This window comes from Athene noctua, chromosome 1 (genome assembly GCF_965140245.1).
Source record: "Athene noctua chromosome 1, bAthNoc1.hap1.1, whole genome shotgun sequence".
Lineage (NCBI taxonomy): Eukaryota > Metazoa > Chordata > Aves > Strigiformes > Strigidae > Athene > Athene noctua.
The window spans coordinates 143,792,049-143,812,599 of record NC_134037.1 but is presented as its reverse complement, the minus strand read 5'-3'; the positions used below and the strand labels follow the sequence as shown (position 1 = coordinate 143,812,599).

The following is a 20,551-nucleotide window of genomic DNA, read 5'->3' as shown; positions in this document are numbered from 1 at the left end:
ACAAAACCCACTGAAATCAAGAAAATTTTGGATGCTACAGAAAGCAAATTCCTCAAACGAACATCGTGGCCAAAACAGGAAACACTTAGAAATGTCTGATGTTTAGTTACAAAAAGAAACCCACACTCAAACTAACCCAAGCTGATCCTGCACTACAGTAGAGACATGATCTCTTGTTCAATGATTTTGTCATCTTAATTACTATAAGATTATTAACAGACATTTTTAGTAAGTAATTTTAAGTAGTAATCTGGTCTTCCTTCAAATTCTTCTTAACTGATATTACACACATGCTGATGGACTCAATTACAAGCTCTCCTTTCATAAGCATATTTGCAACAATCCATTCTATACACTTAGACCACCTGATCTCTTACGACCATTTGGTTCACCCAGACCTCACTACTGAGAAGATTACAGACTACATGGCTTTTAGAAGTCCTCTCATTCCCAGTTCTCTTACTAGCAACCTGCCAATTCACACCTTTTCCACCTGTGTTTCAAGACTGTCCTCACTTGCTTTGCAAATCAAAGAATTAACACAGCTATACATGTAGGAATTACCAAATCAAGCAAGATGACTAACTCACAGGACATCTAGGATGGCCAATTCATTTCACTTTTAACACTGTTAGGACCACTTAATTATAAAACTGAAAGTTCTGTGTTCAAGAGCACCAGTGCTTTTAGCTAGCACATAGTTACTTACTAAGACAGAGCACTCAATTACTTTTTTTCCATCCTCAGGTCTTTGGGGTTTAACTTGAATGTTATAATCAACCTGTTCAATTAGCTGTTTTCTCACTAAATGTTTTTCATCATTTATATCCTTTCCAATTACTCCCTGTCAGTTTTTCCTCTTCAGAGGGACAGCCAGGTAATCAGTCTTCTCTATTACTTCTGGTATTCTGATCCACAAGCAGATATTTAGCTTTTGTTATGTATTTTTTAAAAGCTGTTAACTCTTCAAAGCTGTATATTCGAATCCACAAAATCTCTACTAGCATCTACTAGTTCGTCCTCAACTGAGTTACCGTGACATACTCAAATCAGTCCTTAGAGACTAGCTTTCTTGTTCTTAGCCATGAGACTTGGAGAAGTAACAGACAGCCTTCAGCTTTGAGAAGTAACTCATTATGAGAATATTGATTAATAAGCTATGTTATAACCTGATGTTCATACATAAATTAAGTGTTGCCTGCTTAAAATTTATCTTAAAAGCTCAATTTTTTCATTTATTTGCAGGGCTGCGAGTTGAAGGTGGCAACAGAAATTCTATTCAGGAGATACAGAGTAACGCCTAATCACTTAAGTTTTAGTCAGCTAGTGCTTCAGCTTTTCTACCTTCTGTAAATCAAGTACACAGGGCTTCATTTGCCTTTAAGCCAGCCCTACCACCTACCACCAGCTGCCTTTCATGATAAGGAGACAGTTGCATGCATCACAAAAATCATCATTTTCCGGACACCAGTTAATTCTTCAAAGGTTTCAGCTCTAGTATGCTCATCAGAGCTAAGTCTAGAAGTTCCAAAACTGGCATTACTACACTGAAAGTTTAAAGCAGATGTCAACATAATAACTCAAGACAGAGGACATGCTTCAAAACAGTATGCTACCTAGTATGTGCAGCTGCCTTTGTGCAAGACCTCTGGCAAGGACAATCTTTCCTCTTAAGAGTGTAAAATTGAGAAGGCAACACAGCTTCCAGTCCACAGTCCAAACTTCAGAGATAAGCACAAGATATTCAAGCTACTGTAAGACACCATTATTCTACCACATTCAGAACTGTATGAGATGCTCAGTTGTGCCAGTGAAGGCCAGTCCAGGGGAGGCAAGGCTTACTGTAGGATTCTCCTTCAGGTGAGAGCAGCACTTAAGTCAATGACACACCTGACCTGAGCAGGACTGCCTATACAATTGACTGTATAGACCAAAAGATGCCATCAAAAGATTGTCTACAAAAATAAATGTGTAACCTGAACACTTTATATAAGTTATTGTAGACTGGGGCAGGGAGGACAGGGCAGGCGGTGGGGTGGAGAGGGAAGGGAAGCGTGTGTTAATCACTGGTACCACCTCTAGCTTCACCTTTCAATAACTTAAAGGCATCAAAAAAGGGAAGACACTTTGATCAAGATGTCAGTTCTATACGGAGATTGCTTCCTTGCACTCCACATACTTCCTCATCACCTGGAAATGTAACAGCATAGCTTGTCAAAAAAATCTGTGCTCTCACCAAGGAAAAACTTCCCAAGAGTAGTCACATGGAGAAATACAGGCAATAACATGCAGGGGAAAGGATGGTTTGTCAAGACCAACATCTACTCCTAATACTTTCAGCTGTCCCAAACCCGGGCTGACCTGTCAGCTTAACCCTCAGTTTTTAAGTGCCAAACCACCTCCTGTTGACTTCACAATCTTTCTGCATCCACAGCATCCTCTGGCAAGCAGTGCCAGCAATCTTGGCGGCAGTTCTAAAAACACTTTCTTTACTTGCAACTCACCTCCTTTTAGCTTCATCTGATGAGCACCTACTTTGTGCACTGTAAGACTTAATGTGTACACACATTGTTGACATCACTTACAATTTCACACATCCCACCATATTACTCCCTCTCCTTCCCTTGTCCCAAGAAACTACCTCTTTTCTCAACTGTATCTTATCTGACTTCACTCAGAAGCCCCCTTTCATATCGCCGATCCCTGCTGCCCTCCTCTGAACATACTTCAATCCTAAGGTTTTTTGTTTTGCGGTTTTTTTGTTTGTTTGCTTTTATTTGTATTTGAAGAATCACCAATCTATTCACTCACTAGAACAGCATGTTCTGTTCTCTTACTCCAACACTTGATTTGCCCCCCCCCAAAGACTTACACAGAAAATCATCAGTTCACAGAACTGACCATCACATACTCAAAGCCTTGTTTCCAAGTATTATATATTATACAAATATATAATATTTATATATATAAAGTTTACTCCTCCCCTCCACAAAGGAGGCCTCCTGGACATCAGTGAACATTTATCTACACTTCAGCTTGTTTTGTTATTCACTCAGTTTTATAAGGTCCTCCACAACTCTGTAATTCATCATTATTCCAATTTGCTACCAGCAACAAGTAATTATATATAATTAGGGCACCTCACACTCCAAGAAATCCAATATACAAGATCCTTCTATCCTCCAGAACCACCCAGAACTACAGTTTCCATCGGATGAATACTCTCCAGAAAAAGGTCCTAGCAAGACTGCAGTGACTGCTAACTGAAGGTTTCGTCAAACAAATCTCCTCCGTGCTTTCTTCTAGACTACAACCCTCTCTGTTCTATTTGGAAAAGCTATTTAATGTTATTTAATGCTATCACAATACCCAATAGCTTTTTTTTTTTTTGAGATGAGGAAGAAAATTGGAGGTGGAGGATCAGGCACTCAGTATCACAGAAGTCTGAAGAGTCATTGCCCATCACTTGTGCTTCACTTCAAAAATCTGGGAGTTACCAGTGACACAGCAGCATAGCCTCTTCCACTTAGCCATAAACTTGCAAAAAACGTGGGTTGGTATTCCAGGAGTTGCACAGTAAGTCCAACAAACAACTTCCCTTCTAAGTTATATGGCTGTTTCAGCACTACCATATGATAAACTCGCCATTACACAGACTAACAGAAATACAACAAAGCAACTACAGTTGGAATTCGAAAATGCAATACAAAGCAATCAGTGTAGGATTTTTTCGTTGCTGTTTGTTGCCCTTCTGCTATGCAGTGATACATACACTGCCATACTAATCATAAGGGTAACCACAATGTGTATCTTGCTAGATTACCTAGAAGGCTCATGTCTACCCCAGGGTATAAATTATTAGCAGCATGAGATTCTTCAAGTAATCATTCTGATTTCATCTGTCAGACCCAGGCATTTGGAATGCTCAAGTCCCAGGAATCACTGTTTGTCAGCACCAGCTTGTAGAGAAAAGGCATTCACAGAAAGCCTGTGATGTCTCCAAAGTGTTCAACAGGTCATCTCTGACACAAGTATAAACTGTATTCATAATTCCCAAGCAAGACACCTACCGATTACCACATATATAAGTGAAGTCCTAGGTACACATTTCTTCACAACGCATTTCTCATTGGCAAAGGCAAGCAAGCTCTAATGTTGATTTAGAGAATAATGATTTAATGTAGGTGAAAGGCAAAGGACTCCTAGAGGCCACCTAATCCTACTTAATGTAGGTCCAGTTGTATCAGACTGCTTAGAGATTCATCCAGTCAGGTTTTGAGTATCACCACAGAATGAGATTCCTCAACCATTTCGGGTGCCTGCTCCAGTCTCTGATCTCCCTCAGACAAGTATTTTTTTCCTTACATGGACTTGGAATTTCCCTCACGCTAGCTTGTTCCTATTTCCTCTTGTGCTGCACCTCTGAAGAAAACATGGCTCCATCTTCTTGACACACTCCCACCAGGCAGCAATAACATCTCTTTCCCCTCAGCCTTCCCTTCTCCAGGCTGATCAAGCCCAGCCTTTGCAGTCTCTCCTCACACATCCTGTGCTCCAGCTCCCAACCAACATGGTGGCCCACCACTGAACTCACTCCAGCACCTCAGTGACTATCTGGTACTGGAGAACCCCAAGCCAGCCACAGTGCTCCAGTGTCAAATAGAGGTGAAGGAACCCTTTCCTCAACCTGCTGTTATGCTTAAAGCCCAGGATGAGGCAAGTCTTTCTTCACTGCAAGGGCAAATGGCTGATACATGCTCCATTTGTTGTTCACCAGGACCCCAGGACCCCGCATCTTGTGCCTGCCAAGCTGCCTTCCAGCCTGCTGGACCAAAGCTTGTGCTGTTGCGTGAGGATATTCCATTGTAGGATAGTCCAGCTGTAGGACTTCACACTTGCCACTGCTGAACACCATGAGGTTCCAGCCAGCCTGTTTCTCCAGCATGCTGAGGTCCCTTGAAGTAGCAGTCCTGCTCACTAGTGTATCTAGTGTATCAGTTTGGTATCATCCACAAACTTACTAAGAACACTATATCCTGCCTCCAAAGACATACAATGGTATTTGCCTCACTATCAATTGACAACTAGCCATCAGCTGGACTCTGTACAACTGAATTTCACCCTTCAAGCCATTCCCAACCACCTTTTTTGTTCTTCACATGTCCAGAGAAGGCTTAGAGGAAGATTTGCTCTATTATCTTTCCAGATACCGAGGCAAGCCTGACCAGGCTGTAGTTCAACAATCTTAATGGTCTTCTCCAACCTGGATTCTCCTTTCTTGAATATGGGTGTGATGTCTGCCTTTTTCCACTCATTGGGAACAACCCTCAGTCACTATGATTTTTCAGTGGTGACAGAACATGGTGTCAGCCAACACACACACCCCCCAGCCCCCCACCCCCTGCTCAGAACCATCTTTTTTGGCCCATGGACCTGAATATGTCCAATGGCTTAAGTAGTCTCAAACTATATTTTTCTCTACTATGGGTAATGCTACGTCCCACAGACTCTGCAAACAGACTCAAGTAACTGAGAAGCCAGTGGGCAGACCTTACTAAAGACAACCACAAGATATTGTACATCTCAGCACTTCCCATGTCCTTCCTCACTAGGCTCCCTGCCCCACTGAGCAGCAGGCACATATTGTCTTCAGTTTTTCTTTTGCTGACTGTAGTTACAGCAGCCTTCCTGTCACCATTAACATCCCTTACTTGTTCCAGCTGCAGCTGGACTTGAGCTTTCCCAGCATCATCCTTATGCTCTCAGATACTATGTTCCTCCTACTTCAACCTTCTGCAGACTTCCTTTGTACATTTGAAGCTTGCTGAGGAATTCCCCGTTCTTCCATGCTGACCTTCTGTCAGATCTGTTGGACTTCCTGCATGTTGCAGGGGACATTTATTATAGTTTGAAGAGGTTTCTCTTGCAGATCAGCCCGTTGTCCCCAGCCCATCTGCTCACTACAGCAGTTTCCCTGTGAAAACATTACAAGCAGATCCTCAAATAAAGTGAAACCTTTTCTTCTAGAGTTGGGATTATGATTCTACTATCAGTCCTGATCACTTACTTTCTCAGTATTTCAAACTCAAAGCTACTTCAGCCAACAGTGCCATTGATTGTTATATCATCAACCAGTTGTTCTTTGTTTATGCAGAACAGATCAGCTAGAGAATCTTCCCTAGTCAGCCCATGATCACCTGCATCAACAAATTGTCTTTAACAAACCCCAGGTATCTCCTGGATGGTTTGTGTCCAGCTCTATTGCTCTTTCGGCTGATGACAATGATCATCATAGCCTGCAATCATGAGGCTTCTTCCAGGTGCCTAAAGAAGGCTTCATCTACCTTTTGATCACGCCAGGAGTAGCAGACAATTAGCGTCAACTGTTTTGGTCTGTCCTCTTAACACTATCCATAAGCTTTTAACTGGCTTGTCACCTGCTCAAGGGCAAAGGTCTCTGCATTCTGTCTACTCCTCTGTAGAGCGCTGCACTTCTCACCTTTCTAGTTTGCCATTCCTGAAAGGCATGAATCCAGATAATTACACTATTCCAATTATGCAAGCTATCCCACCACATTACCAGAATCCCAGTGAGGTCCTAAGTCTGCAGTTGTGCACAGTCCTCAGACACTTATTACTCTTCAGATGAGAGAAAAATCTGAGGACATCCCTACATACCTAAAGGCCTTCCCACAAGTCAGCAACAATATTGGAAAAGAATCTCCCATCTTATTTTTGTCAGACAGACCCTGACTCTGGCTCAGCAGTTCTTGTTCCTCAGCTCAGTGGTCAGAGAAGTTGGAAGTCCTACCTTCACAGCAGACAGATGCATTCACTCCTAGATGAGTCTTTCTCCCTCACTGGTATAGACACCCAGCTTGTGGGCTCTCGACTATCACCCTCCTTCTCTTTCCAACAATACTAGGTCCTTCACACAGGAGACTAATTAAGATGCACAGAACTAGGTGCCAACATATGATGAAACCGCTAAGCAATATTTACGTCCTCTGTCTGCCAATTAAAAGTGCTAAGACTACCATTTTAGGTACTCCCCCAGCAGTACAAATACCAGCTAGTAGCCAATAATTTAATAAGCTTACTTACTGTCACATCTCTCAGTTGACACCTTTTTAAAAGACAATCAAGGTACTATTATGCTGACAGACCTAGCAGATACTGGCAAATGCATGACCTATGGAATTAACAAACCAGAATTTGACTCTGCACATTACCAAAAGCAACAGCTGACTGAGGCATCTTCACAAGCAAGTCTCTGCCATTCGTTCAAGTAGAATATTACTTAAAGGTTCAGAAAGAAAAATTGTTTTTCTTTCTCAGTTCCATTTGAATCAGCAAAAGTTTCAATGCCTAGCAAAGTTATAACTACACTGCAACTAAGGGAATCCTACAGCAGATACCTTCAATCCAATAACACTGGGTATTTGGGCTGGGCTGCAACTGCTGAAGTATTAGTGATCATGAATTAATACCTGGTCCTTCAGGCATTTCCCAGTATTTACACCAGCCAGCACAAGCAAGTTGCAGTGGTCAGCCAAGAATCTACATACTAACTGCAAGACTGCACAGCATACTTCTTGGAACAGACAGTTCAGCTGGCTATAACAAGCAATAAACATCTATATCAAGAATTAGTATATTTTCATGCCTTATTTATAGGTATGTGCAGTACTACAGGAGTACTTATTTTGTTATACAGCAACTTCATTTTCCATACCTACGTACTTTCTGTTCTTCCCGTGCTACACTGCACTTCTTCATACATTATTAACAATAGCTTAAGTTTGCCTTAATCTATAGACTCCAAGAAACAACCATCAATTTGGTCATCTTTAAGTTCCCTGGAAGTAAGCCATGTTTTACCTACTTGAAGGGGTAGGAGGGAGAAGGATTTCTGAACCGTTCAGTCAGTAACGGCAAATCAAGTCAAACTGTGCACAGTCAAGTACACAGACTGCTTTCCTTAGACAAGAAGTTCAGTCGTTTAAACACAAATAGTTCATTGAAAAAACAACACAAAACCCAAACAACATTTAACATATACTATCAGAAATGCTGGCTGGTATTATCAAGCCAAAATGATGGTCATTTAAAGGTGGGGCATACTAAAAACCAGTGTCTATTAAACACTTAACCAAGAATTAAGTTTTAAGTACAAATAACAATTCCTAATTTAGAGTAACTTAAAAAAAACAAACTACATCAGGCATTTCAGTCATTTTGGGGGGAACAAGACCAATAGGAAAATACTGTTATATTAACATGTTTAGTTATCTTTACTGGGATATTACTTTTACATAGGAAGATTAAAGCAAAAATTAAACTTGAGCTGAAACAGACAGCACTCCATCTTTAAATGGAGAAAGGAAGATGGTACACAGACTGCCCACTGCATTTGGTGTTGTGAGCGTACACAGTTCTTACAGAAAGTTCAAGGACAAGCTAGCAAAAAGCTTCTGAATTTCTTAAAATAAGCATCTGAGTATGAGGATTTGGGGGGTTTGTGTGTGTTAGGTTTTGTGAAATCCATTTCAAGGACAGACCTAAAATTCTGCTAAGCAGACAGCAACAGTTGGAAGCATACAGCATTCCCTGCCCCCACAACTGTACCTCCTACACTGAAATTAGAAAACCATTAAAAACTGGTCAGGAACTCTGACATGTGGTATGGCCTAGATAAAGGAACAAGACCTTCAGTGCCCTCGAAAGCCCCTATTCCCTTAAGCACACCACTCTTCCACTTTTTATATGATGTCTTCCCACCTACCACCTACTGTAGGAAGAACTGAGGTCTGGGGGAGGAGAAGGGAGGTTGTACTTTGCACTACATAAAATTGCAAAGTCTCAAGTTCAAGAAGACAGCTAAACATTAACTTCACATTTTCAATTACTTGTAAAGTTGGACTGTTACGTGCCAGTATTTAACAACTGCAGATATATTATGAAATATAAAATGAACACATTTTGTCAGGAGCAGCAAATCACAAAAATGCGATGCCTAAATCTCAGCTGTCCATGAGAAGCTCCGGTGAGTTCCCAGTTACATTACAGAGTTATGCGGATGCCTGCTGTCCCCTCCATTGCTGACGCTGCTGGCTTTTTTTTCTTCTAGCTCTTCAGGCCACCCTCCACCGCAAGCTATGCGAGGAAGTTAACCCCTTTTTGTCCAGGATCTGTATCAGGACAGAAAGTCTAGGTAACCAACAGCCGATCATATTAATGCTTTATAATAGCTGCTTGATTTACTGCCAGACTACATTTTCAGGATCTGTCACATTGCCATTCAGCTCTGTGCTGTAAGGGACTGGTCTTACTGGCTACTTATTCAAGTAACAGAAAACATGCAGGCCAGTCTTTCTTTAAGAAACTCTCAAAAAATTACTACTTTCATTAGGAGTTAACAACAGGATCCATTAAAGTAAGCTTTTAGCAGTCAAATTGCTTTATAGGAAAAACTTGTTTCAGACTTTACTTGGACATTTTAATCTTAATGGAAAATGACTTCTAACTGCTACTTTTCTTCCAGGGCTAGACTATAGCACACTAGCTCCTGTCTAACCATGAACAAAAATGAGGCTCATTTAGACTGAAAGGGACTTCTGGAGGTTATCCAATCCGATCACCAACTGAAAGCAGGGCCAACTTTGAAGTCAGATCAAGTTGCTCAGGGTCATAGCATAGTCAGGTTCAGAATATTTTCAGGGACAGAGATTCCACAACCTGTTTCAGTGCTTCATTCTCTGTGTGGGAAAACATATTGCTAACACATTATTAGAATTTCCCTTGTAGTTTGTGTCTGTTGCCTCTTATCCTTTCCCTGTGCATATCTAAGGAGAGTCCATCTTAATTTTCTCTCCCATCTCCTATTGAACAGTCATAGCCAGCAATTAGTATCCCCCACCTCAAACTTTTCTCCAAGCTGAACAAACTCATTTCTCAGGCTGTCTTCATACATATCACATGCTGCTGACTCCCTACCTCAGTATACTGCCTTACACAGACACCTCAGCATGTGCCTTGTACTTGGGAGCACAAACTCGGGCACAGTACTCCAGGTGCCATCTCACAAGCTCCAAATAGTACCGAAAAATGGCTTCCTTCAACTGGCTGACCATGCCCTGTATGCTCTTCAGTTTTTACACCACAAAGGCACATACTGGCCCACAAGGACCCCATGCTCTTTCCTGTAAAGCTGCTTTTCACCAGTTAGCACCATATTTATGCTGCTGCATGGGGTCATTCTGCCTCAAAGACTTGGCATTTGCTTTTGTTGAACTTCATGAGGTTTCTGCCAGCTATTTCTCCAGCCCGCAGACATCTGGGTCAATTAATCCTAGTCTCCAGCATATCAACTGCCCCTCACAACCTGGTAGTATCCACAAACTTGCTGAAAGTGCATTACCAACCTGGAAGAGGGGTTGGAATGCAGACAAACTGTCCCTGCACTGATCTTTAAAGGCATGCCACCAGTAACAAGCCCCCAGGTGGACTTTGTACAGCTGATCAGAACCTTCTGAGTCCAGCAGTACACACAATTTTTCACCCATTTAATAATCCACTTACCTAAACCATATCTCATCAATTTGGCTACAAGAACATTTCAGGAAACCCTGTTAAAAGCCTCTCATGGTTAGTAACACTCACTGTTCTACCTCTGTCCAGTCCTGTTCTATGTACTTACAGCAATCAATTCAGGACCTCTTTTCAGAGCAGTCTCAAATTACGGAGACACCACAGTTGTTCTTCACTTCAGTTTTCACCTTATTCGCAACCACGTCAATGTATTACACCCAAGCCATGCCTTTTGACTCTTGGAAGACACAGCTGTAGAGTGACTCTCAAGATACATCACCAGGGAACTTTCACTAACAGTTCCATCAAGTTCCATAGTCCTCACCTCTTTCTGTAAGGCAGAACACTCCCAGCAGAATCTTAAAAAAGATCTCACGTGAAGCTTACATAAAACTATTTCTCAAAAGATTACACTGTTTTGTCAGAAGGTAACAAATTATTAAATGTTCATGTGGAAACGCTGATGCATCAACTGTGCTCATTGATCTGGTTAGTCAAAAGCCTTACTACTGTACGGCCATTGAACTTAACAGTTGTCTTCAGGAATCACAGAATGGTTTGGGTTGGAAGGGACCTTAAAGATCATCTAGTTCCAATCCCCTTCCACACAAGCTACGTATAGAAGCTTGGACTACATCTGATATACTCAGAACTTAGTATACTTCTTCCTATATAGGATATGCTGGATAAATGGATATATTGCACTTACTAGTTAACAGAGGTAGACTATTTTATGCTACACCTCAGCTACCACTAACACATTAAAACTTTCAGCAGGATGCATTTAAATGTCCTAAGAAGTGATTAACAGTATGGTCATAACCATCAAATTCTCATGGTTGATTTCTTTAGATCTATAGTACCTCTTTAAATGTTAAAGTAACTTAATGAAGTCATAACAACATTATACTTCTGTTTCAATAAAGTTTACCTTTTGAAGTTAGAAGTGTAATGTGTTTGAAGCACAGAAGTAGCATTACTGGTGAAGGGTCAAACAGTGGGTTTTTATAATGCAAATAACTATCAATCTTTACAAATATGTTCAAAAATTGAATTAAGCTTAACAGCTCTTGATCTTTGCTTCTCTGACCTCTAGTAATAATCTTTAGCAGAGTTAACCAAGTATGTTTTGTTGTGGCAAGGGCCACAGGTGACATAGGAAAAACTAAAGAAGGAATTTTGGGGAAAAAAATTACCCCATTAATACAAGTCAAAAGTTCTGCACCCTCAGTTACTCTTATTTTGAAGAAGTTCCTTACATTTGATGTAATTTAACTTGTGCTTGACTAAACTATCTTTCTACCAGATTATGTACACTGAAAATAAATTATGTAAAAGCTAGTTACCCAACTTTAACAATCTCCACTTTTTCACATTCTATCTCCATCATCCTTTCATCCAATGGGCTGTTAACTGCACTTGTCCCAGCAATAACTAGCTTTCAGTTTAACCATATGCAGCATGGGTGATATTTCAAGTAAAAAAAGAAGCAACAGAAGTGGGAAAAGAATGCCCGTGCAAAACATGACTAAGGGAAATTTAAATCAAACACTAATCTGTAATCTTCTAACTCAAGAGTTAGTGAAAGTAACAGATCCAAAAGTAATAAATCTGTCAAGCTAACTCAGTTTGTTTCTTCTGCTCATGCGCACAAACATCAACTATAGAGACCTGAATGACTAGACCTTACCGTTTAGGGAGTACGGGGTTTTTGGCAGGAGATTGCCATTTCAGAGACTTCAAATTCTGTATGTACCACTGCTTCATGGTGATAGCACTAGCACCTTCTAAGTATATAAGGTAACAGTCACTTAAGGAAAACATTCTGTTCAAACTAACCCCAGGAAGATACTAAGGATGAGTTTTAAAGCTATATCAGCCTTGACTAACAGAAAAGGAGAATACAATGATCCCCTGTAGACATACAAAGGTATCTTAAATACCAGATAATGAAAATCTGATGGACGCGGGGTGTGAATCAGCAAGAGCCATCTACTGTTGCAGGTAATCCTAGTATACCAGTTGATCCAGCTACACTTGACTAGCCTTCATGTTGAAAATGCAAAACCACGCTATTTTAAGGTATTATAAAATTAAAATTGCGTTTACTTCCGTACATTATTAAAAAAATGAAAAGAAGCAAAAGTATTGAACAGAAGAACGCGCAGTAGTGATAAAAGAGGATAGTCTGGAAGCTTGTTACTTTTCACTGTTTGAACTAACAGTGACCTTGACAATACACTGATGTAAAATCTTTACCTAACTCAGCTCCCCACACTTCGGAAAACAGAGGTAAAAGGATAGAGATTGAAGATTCAAGATTTTGAAAGGTTTTTTTTATTCTTGCTACTGATTTTATTCTATTGGTAACTCAAGGACATAAGAAACAATTTTTGAGTTCACATTTGAAACAGTCCCAAGTCTAGAAGTTAATCACCCGAAAAGAATTATGAGAAAAATAACTCTTTAAGAATTCATCTATTGGATTATAAAAAAAAAAGGTTTGTCTGGTGTTTTTACTATGACTTGGAAATTGTGCTACACATTGAGGCTCTTCACTACGAGCCTGTGTACTAAGCAACGGATGGCCTATCTTTTCCAGAACGAAGGTAAATATTGGCCACGAGCTCCCGAAAGTCTTACCTCATACCCACACCTCACTTTAATCCACTATTTTACACCCTCACTGTCTTTTCACATCCAGCGGAGTAAGACAACCTCTCACTCAACAGCTTTTTCATCTTTCCTCACTTTGTAGATGGAAATACAATAATCATTACCCCTGACATTTTCTTTACTGTACATTTCATTGTTTAATTGCTTTTCCTCTATTTCCTTGTATTCTATCCACATTCAGCTATTCTCATCTTTCCTTTCTTAGCTGTTTTGGGGTTTTCTTCCCATACTTACATGACATGCTTTTCCAGGCAATCCATCTGCTTTCTAACCAGGAACAGAGAATAGTGTTAATGACCTCTAACAAGAAAGCTTGATCAACATATCTCATGCCTAGTGAAATAAATCATCATCTTTTCCATCCTCTCAATAGAAACACATTACTGCATTTCAAATACCTATGATCTCTGAGGATCTGAATGCAACTGTCCTTCAAGTACTTCAGAAAAATCTTGGTTTAGATAGGCTAACGCTATCAAAAAATCCCATACAAAACCCCACATAGAACAGTTTGGGTTAGAAGGTACCTTTAAAGAACATACACATCTCCTCCTCTTCTGACAAAAACAACAAAACCCAGCAACAGATGGCATACCAAAGTAATTAAGTAACTGCACCTATAGCTATTCTTCACTAAGAAAAATCAGCCATTCAGTTAGTATCCAATCATCAGGTCACTAGGAAAATTCCTCAAAGGAACTTCTGCATTATTATCTATATACCAGTCATCAGGATAAAAAACCCCATTCAAATAATCCTGGTTCAATACAAGGCATTCATTCGAAGTTGGAAACAAGAAGCACAAATACAAACACAAACAGTGCCAGAGCAAAGTAATCTGTCATCAGACAGCTCATCTTTAAGAGGCAATGTACCAGGACTCCAGAGCAAGCAGACATCAGCAGTCTCAGTGCTCTCACTTCTCTGCAGAGTTATCCCAACAGTCTGCAGCCATATAGTCTGACAAAGAACTCTCTTTGGAGAAAGCTGCTTTCATCCACAGGACAGCACGTCAAGCTACCACCACAGCAACAATCTGGTGTAACACAGGATGAAAAGTAAGACTCCAAGTTTATTGCTCTTCAACAGGTAACTAAATCAACACTAAAAAGGACAACATTTTTTAACATCACTGCAAGTAGTTGGCACTTAACAAGATTACCTTCTACCAGTCTGTATGCCACTTTTGGTAATTCTCTTACCCTACTTCCACTCACTAATTGATAATAATTTCTGAAAATTGAGATTTAGACTTTTGATTCTAAAGTTTCTAACTTTTTTTCTTTAAGCTCCACAAATGCTACTCATTAGCCCCACACACTGCTTAATGAAGTAATACACCCCCCATTACTTTTCCCTTCTTACAGCAGATGCATTTATACCTGTGATTTTGCATACCTTAAAAGCTCTACCACCAGCACCTGAAGGGTAATCAGCTGGAACAGATGCTCTGTAAAACGCAGGTATTTTTGCTTCTCCTGCTACAGAATAATGCTTTGTTCCCCCAATTTCATTCTGGGAGCAACACTACATGAAGGGGATGGGAAAAAACATCCTAGATTTGACATTTCTAAACAGGATACTTGACTCTATAATGTTACAAGAAATAAATCCTGCTAGAGCCTTCTTTCATTCAATATCAGTCTTCATATTCCATGACATAAAATTAAGTTAAGGAGGCAAGGGAGAAACACATTGTTTAAATCAAGAAAACGTCTACACGTTCTACCTGTATATAGCACAAGTCAGCTGTACAACCATCACAATTCTTTTATAATACTAAAAACGTTCAGATCTTAACTCAAACATTATGCTTCACTTCCATGTTCATGCAAGGGAGTTCTTGCACACAAGAAGCCAAAATGTTGGTTGGCATCCTCATTTTTCATTCATCCTAAAATATGATTACTGCTTTCACCCTGTCCATGCAAGTTTTGTAACCACTTCTTTCAGAGCAACTGCAGCTTGCACTATTTCCATGCAGTGCTACAGATAAATTGAAACTATCTTGTCTAATATTTAAATAGCAGTCAAGAATTATAAGCCTATGCAGTATATTTCATTAAAAGGTTAGCATCTACATTTTGTTATTTTGTATTTATTTTACATGAGCACCACAGTTTTCACAGTGATCTTGAACATGACAGATCTACCACAACGAAAGAGAGCAAAGAACTGCTTCAAAACAGTCCACCTCTTATTATATTGAGTTATCCTGAAGTATGGGCATGACAGACTTCTGTCTTCATTTTTTAATGCTAATTATTAAATAATCCAGGTTTAACTCTTCCTCTATCTGAAGTTACTCTTATTTCGACCAGTGCAGTTGCTCTGTTTCTTCATACAGCAGTTTCACACACTGCCCTACCTACTACACAGCTCACCAACATTTCACGCTCTCCAACTTTTCAAATACTTTCTATATAACCTTCCTATTCCACTTACTATTGTCATATTGACTCACCTAATGCCTTTTTAAAAGTGCATTTCCCTTCATATCATTTCCAAAAAATAAATGCATATTCAGACATGAATTTCTAAACCATTATCACTGCCTTTTACATACGATGAGGAAAAAATACATTCTGTTGTCTTTTTGAAGACTACCACGTGTTCCCATTTGCAAGCTAGTAACCTGGTTTGCTTGACCTCACATTTTTTTCATGACTCAACCTGAAAACCATAAAAAAAAGTTGCCAGTCAAATAAAGTGTTCTGGTCAATACTTACTTGGGAATTTCCTTTTTTTTATTTATTTGCAACTCCATTTTTGTATATGGTATACTGCGTACTTGTATTAGTCACATCTTTATAATCCAACCCTTCTAGCTCCACTACAGTCTGGAGATCTGTATTCCAGGCTGCTTTAGCAAAAAAAATTCACTGGGAATTAAAAAACATATGCCCCACAAACACTTGTTTTTCTAGCCTTACTGAGAAGCTTAGCATAATGAACAATTCAAATTGAAAAAAATTTCCTCAACAAAGCCCCTGAAAAATCCACCTTGTACATTCTTGCTATTTGCCTCACTTTACGATTTTACTTTATTTTTAACTCACGCTTACTTTAAAAAAAAATCTTATCACTGTGTAGAAGCTGATGTGGCACTAAATTATGAGGAATTCATTATTTAGTAATGCACGGATCCTTATATACAGCATATCTGAAAAATATTTACCACAATGTATACTAAGGAATATGTTTCTTATAGATGATGGAAGGTTATTATGTTTCTTATGGATGCTATACATTTCCCCTTGTTCAAAGCTGCACTAAGCTTGACCATGTAAGTTCAGTACATACTTCATTGCATCACACATTGTTTGACTGACAAGTGGAAGAATTACTTGTACATGGAAGCTGAACCTCATAGGTCTCATTTTCCTAAAAAGAGCAGTATTTACTATAGGTCTATTTTTATTCAAAAAAACCCCAAAGTTGCTGTTATTTCAGATTCCATACATTTTCTCTCTCCCTTCTCCCTTTAGTTCTTCGGTTTGAGTGCTGGGGTCTTTTTGGTAATATTTCTCTGAAGAATTATAGATCAAATACATCATCATTTCTAGCAGTCAGCCAAAATAATTGCATAAAAATTGATTTGATTTTATAGTGAAGTTATTCTACTAGAGAGTTTGGGGTTCTTTTGTGGTGTTGTTTTTAATTCTTCCTTTCACTAGCATTATCAGAATTGACTGACCAGTAGGAAAAATAGTGACCAAAAGTAGTCAGCAGTTTTGGGTTCCATCAACATCTAATCATGCTCAAAATGTATTTATAAGCACTCTTAAAAAGACAGTCATTATTTTTCCTTCCCACTCACCTAGACAGTTACAGAGATAATTAAAACAATTGTAGGAAATCTCAGGAGCAAAAAATAAGTAATCTAAAAACTAAGATACTGATGAAAAACCATCTTTCCCTGCTGCTTCCCTCACAGTCCAGAAGTCACTAGTTTGTGATTGTACTTCAAAATTTCGCACTTGAAAAAGAACATTATTTCAACACAACATTTTCCCTTTTGGCAGACGTTCTAAAGTGTTATCAGTCAAGTTCACATATGGCAAAAGGAATCTGGGAAGACTGACATCTGAATTACACTCATCAAGGATAAAAGAGTAAGCCACCGCATGACACAGCACACGGATGCTCTTAATTTCCTTGTTACTATTATCTTCACATTTACATGTAAAAATAGCTCGGCAAGGTTATGTCAAGCTACAACTTCACCTTTTAATCACAAAAGAGCAGAAACCACCCTCAACAAAGGGAGGGGAAAGAACAGCTGGTGCAAGGAGTTTGCCAACACTATGAAAACTAAGTCCTCAAACCTTAAGGTTTTGAAATGTGGCGCCTTCTTAATACTTAAAATTGATTTAGACTAATAAAAACAAATACTGCCTAGTAAGTGTTTGTTATCAACTAAAAGCTCCATAGTTTTATGCGTGGGAAATTAAACTGTTGGATCTGTTTTAAGGAGGAAGAAAAAAAGGACTTTTCATACTTTTTAAAACATTCAGCCAAGTAGCTCTAGAGAATATACAAGAGGGCAATAGATCTTGTTATCAGTTATTTCAACAGCAACTTAGTTTAGATCTATTAAAAAAATAGGAAAACCGTCAATTTAGAGACAATGCTGCAGCCAGGACACTCTATGCAACACAGAAAAATTTCTGCAAAAGCACTTCAACTTTCAGACCGGTCCACTAACATCCAGTTCATCTTCTCTAAAGAAGCATCCCAGTAATCTCCAGCTAATGCGAGTCACCTAGTCTCGCGAAACTCTTGTGCTGTAGCAAGTACTGCAGTTGCTATTCAGCTAGACTAGGACCAAAGCTGTCCTCTCAAAAGAATTTATGTGAGCACGTGAGCTCTTACTAAATTGGAACAGTAACAGGTTCACCACCAGAAGGAGGAGTGACAGTGAACTACTCTTCCTCCTCCGAAATAAGCCCTCCGTACATGAAGACCCACCCTTCTCCCCGTCGTATCCTTTATTTGGGAACAGATAGAACTTACACAATTTAACAGAGCTCTCTTTCAGCAAACGCGTGTGTTTAAGTTTAAATTAGTATTAATCATCTTTTCTGAAAGCTACATCATTGCCAGAGGGGGGAGACTATTACATGCAAGAGCACAATCTTAGAGAAGCAGTGCCTCGACTCCCTCCCTGAAAAAGCATTTCTCGGATACTATACAACTGGCTTTATGGTGGCACGGCTTGCAAGTTCCTGGGTATTTTTATCACATGAACCTCCAGAGATTACCTCCTCTAACTTGTTCCTCCTTCCTTCAAGAGGAAAAGGACACAGCGTATCCTATAATAAAACTGCCTTGCCAACTACTCATTACTGCATTGGGAATACAATACAAAATCAGGATGATGGTTTTCGACGTGCTCTTGCCCAAGTCCACTTTTTCCCCCTCATCTTCCACTGCTGTAAAAAATGCCACTACGTTGCATACAATACGGAAAACAAATAATAAAATCCTGTTCTGACTTAGTTGCCGACTTCTACGTCGCTTGCTTGTTTTCCACTGCCAAAAGCACGGGGTGCTGGTGGTGGTGGGGGGGGGGGGGGCTGCTGGTATTTTCCTACGAGCGGTCACGTCAAGCCCCCGGGGGGGCCCACACCGCAGTGCTCCCCCGGAGCGGCTGCTCAAGAGGAACCGGGTGATATAGCGCACACAAATCCGTTCTCGAAGGCAGCGATAAGCCATGTAAAACCATAAACCTGCAGCAACCAGCACCGATTTCACCCTAATTAAGGGGGCACAACGATGCAAGACAACAGCGCCAGAGGCAAAGCGCGTACGACCCCCCCACCCCGCGACCCCCTCCCGAAGCGCAGCCGGAGAGCATCGAGACCGAGACCCACCCTTCTGCCTCCCCCCCCCCCCCCGGCTACGGGCGGCCCGGGGCGGGCAGCAGCCGCCAATTTCCGCAAACAAGAGAAAGCCCGCCGTTCAGATCGGGAATCACGGCGCATAACCTGCCGCCCGCAGGGGGAAGCCCCAGCGCCGCCACCGACGGACAAACTTCCCCGGTTCCCCGCCCCGGGCTGCGGTCAACTCCCCCCCCCTCCCTCCCCTCCGCGCTGCTCCCCGGCCGGGCGGCGCGGAGCCGAGGAAACTTGGCGGCGGCGCTCGGCGGGGCGGCGGCTCCGGCCCCCGGACACGGACCCTCACGCTCGCAATGGCCCCGCCGCCGCCTCCCGGCGGCCGCTCCCGCCGGCGCTACCGGGGGGCTCTCGGAGAAAAGCGCCCGGGGGTCCCCGCAGTGCGCTGAGGGCTCCGGCGCCCCCAGCTCCGGGGCGGGGGGGGGGGGGGGGGGATGGGGGAGGAGACTACTGCGACCTCGTCCCCGACCCACCCGCCTTCCCCGCCCGCAGGCGGCCGGCGAGCAGCCGCCGCCCCCCGCCCCGCCGGGCGCGCACACAAAGTTTCCCCCAACTCGGCCGCGTCCCCCGGCGCTACTGGGGCTCGGGTTTCCCTCCTCCTCCGCCCGACCCCTCACCCTGCCCCGGCCGCCAACGGGAAAAAGTTTCACTTACTGCAGCAGAAGCAAGAGAAAACCAGCCCCAGCAGCCCCAGCCCCGGCCCGGGAGGCACCGCCGAGCGGAGCCGCCGCCGCCACTGCTGCTGCTGCTGCCGCCTCCGCCACCACCACCACCACGACCGGGGGGAGGCACCGCCGCCGGCCGCTGGAAAAAGTTCCCGGCGGGCGGGAGGAGCCGGCGAAAGGGGGAAGCCGGCGGCAGCCTCCGCAGCAGCTCCGGCCCCTGCCATGCTCCGGGCTCGGCTCCCAGTCGCCGCCGCCGCTACGACGCCCGCCCGCTGCCGCTGCCCGACCAACCGCCGCCTCCCCGCGCCCGGTGCGTGTGTCACTGAGCGGGGAGGCGCCGCGCGCCGCTCCCCGCCCTCCTCCGAGCGGGCCGCACCACCCCGCCGCGGGGAGGGGGGGACGGGGAGGCGTGTGCCGCGCGCCTCCGCCGCGACCCCCACCCCTCCGCCACTCGCCCCGGGGCAAGTCGCCTCGCCCGCCCGCCCGCCCCGCTCCTCTCCCGGCCGCTGTGTGGACTGGCAGGCGTGTGGGGGGGGTGTGACGGGGCGGTGGGATGGGGGGGTTTCCCCTTGGCAACGCGGACGGGGGGGAGCCGGCGGGAGGGGGGTGGCTCACGCGCCGTCCCCCCCGGGGGCTGTTGGTACGGCCCGGCCCGCCCCGCCTCCTCTCCCCGCCCGCCCCGCCCCCGCCCCGAGCATGGTCGGGGGCGCCGCGCGCTCCGGC

General features: G+C 42.6%; 1 protein-coding gene across 3 annotated transcripts in view; it reads right to left on the bottom strand.

Annotated features, from left to right (window-relative positions):
- NECTIN3 (nectin cell adhesion molecule 3) overlaps positions 1–20,120 on the bottom strand; it is a 70,458-nt gene extending 50,338 nt beyond the window's left edge. For all 3 annotated transcript variants that reach the window (XM_074898900.1, XM_074898910.1, XM_074898891.1), the window contains exon 1: positions 19,818–20,120. In XM_074898900.1, the coding sequence (XP_074755001.1) occupies positions 19,818–20,052 (235 nt within the window). In that variant the 5' untranslated portion in view covers positions 20,053–20,120. The remainder of the gene's footprint in view (positions 1–19,817) is intronic.
- Between the last annotated feature and the right edge of the window lie 431 nt (positions 20,121–20,551).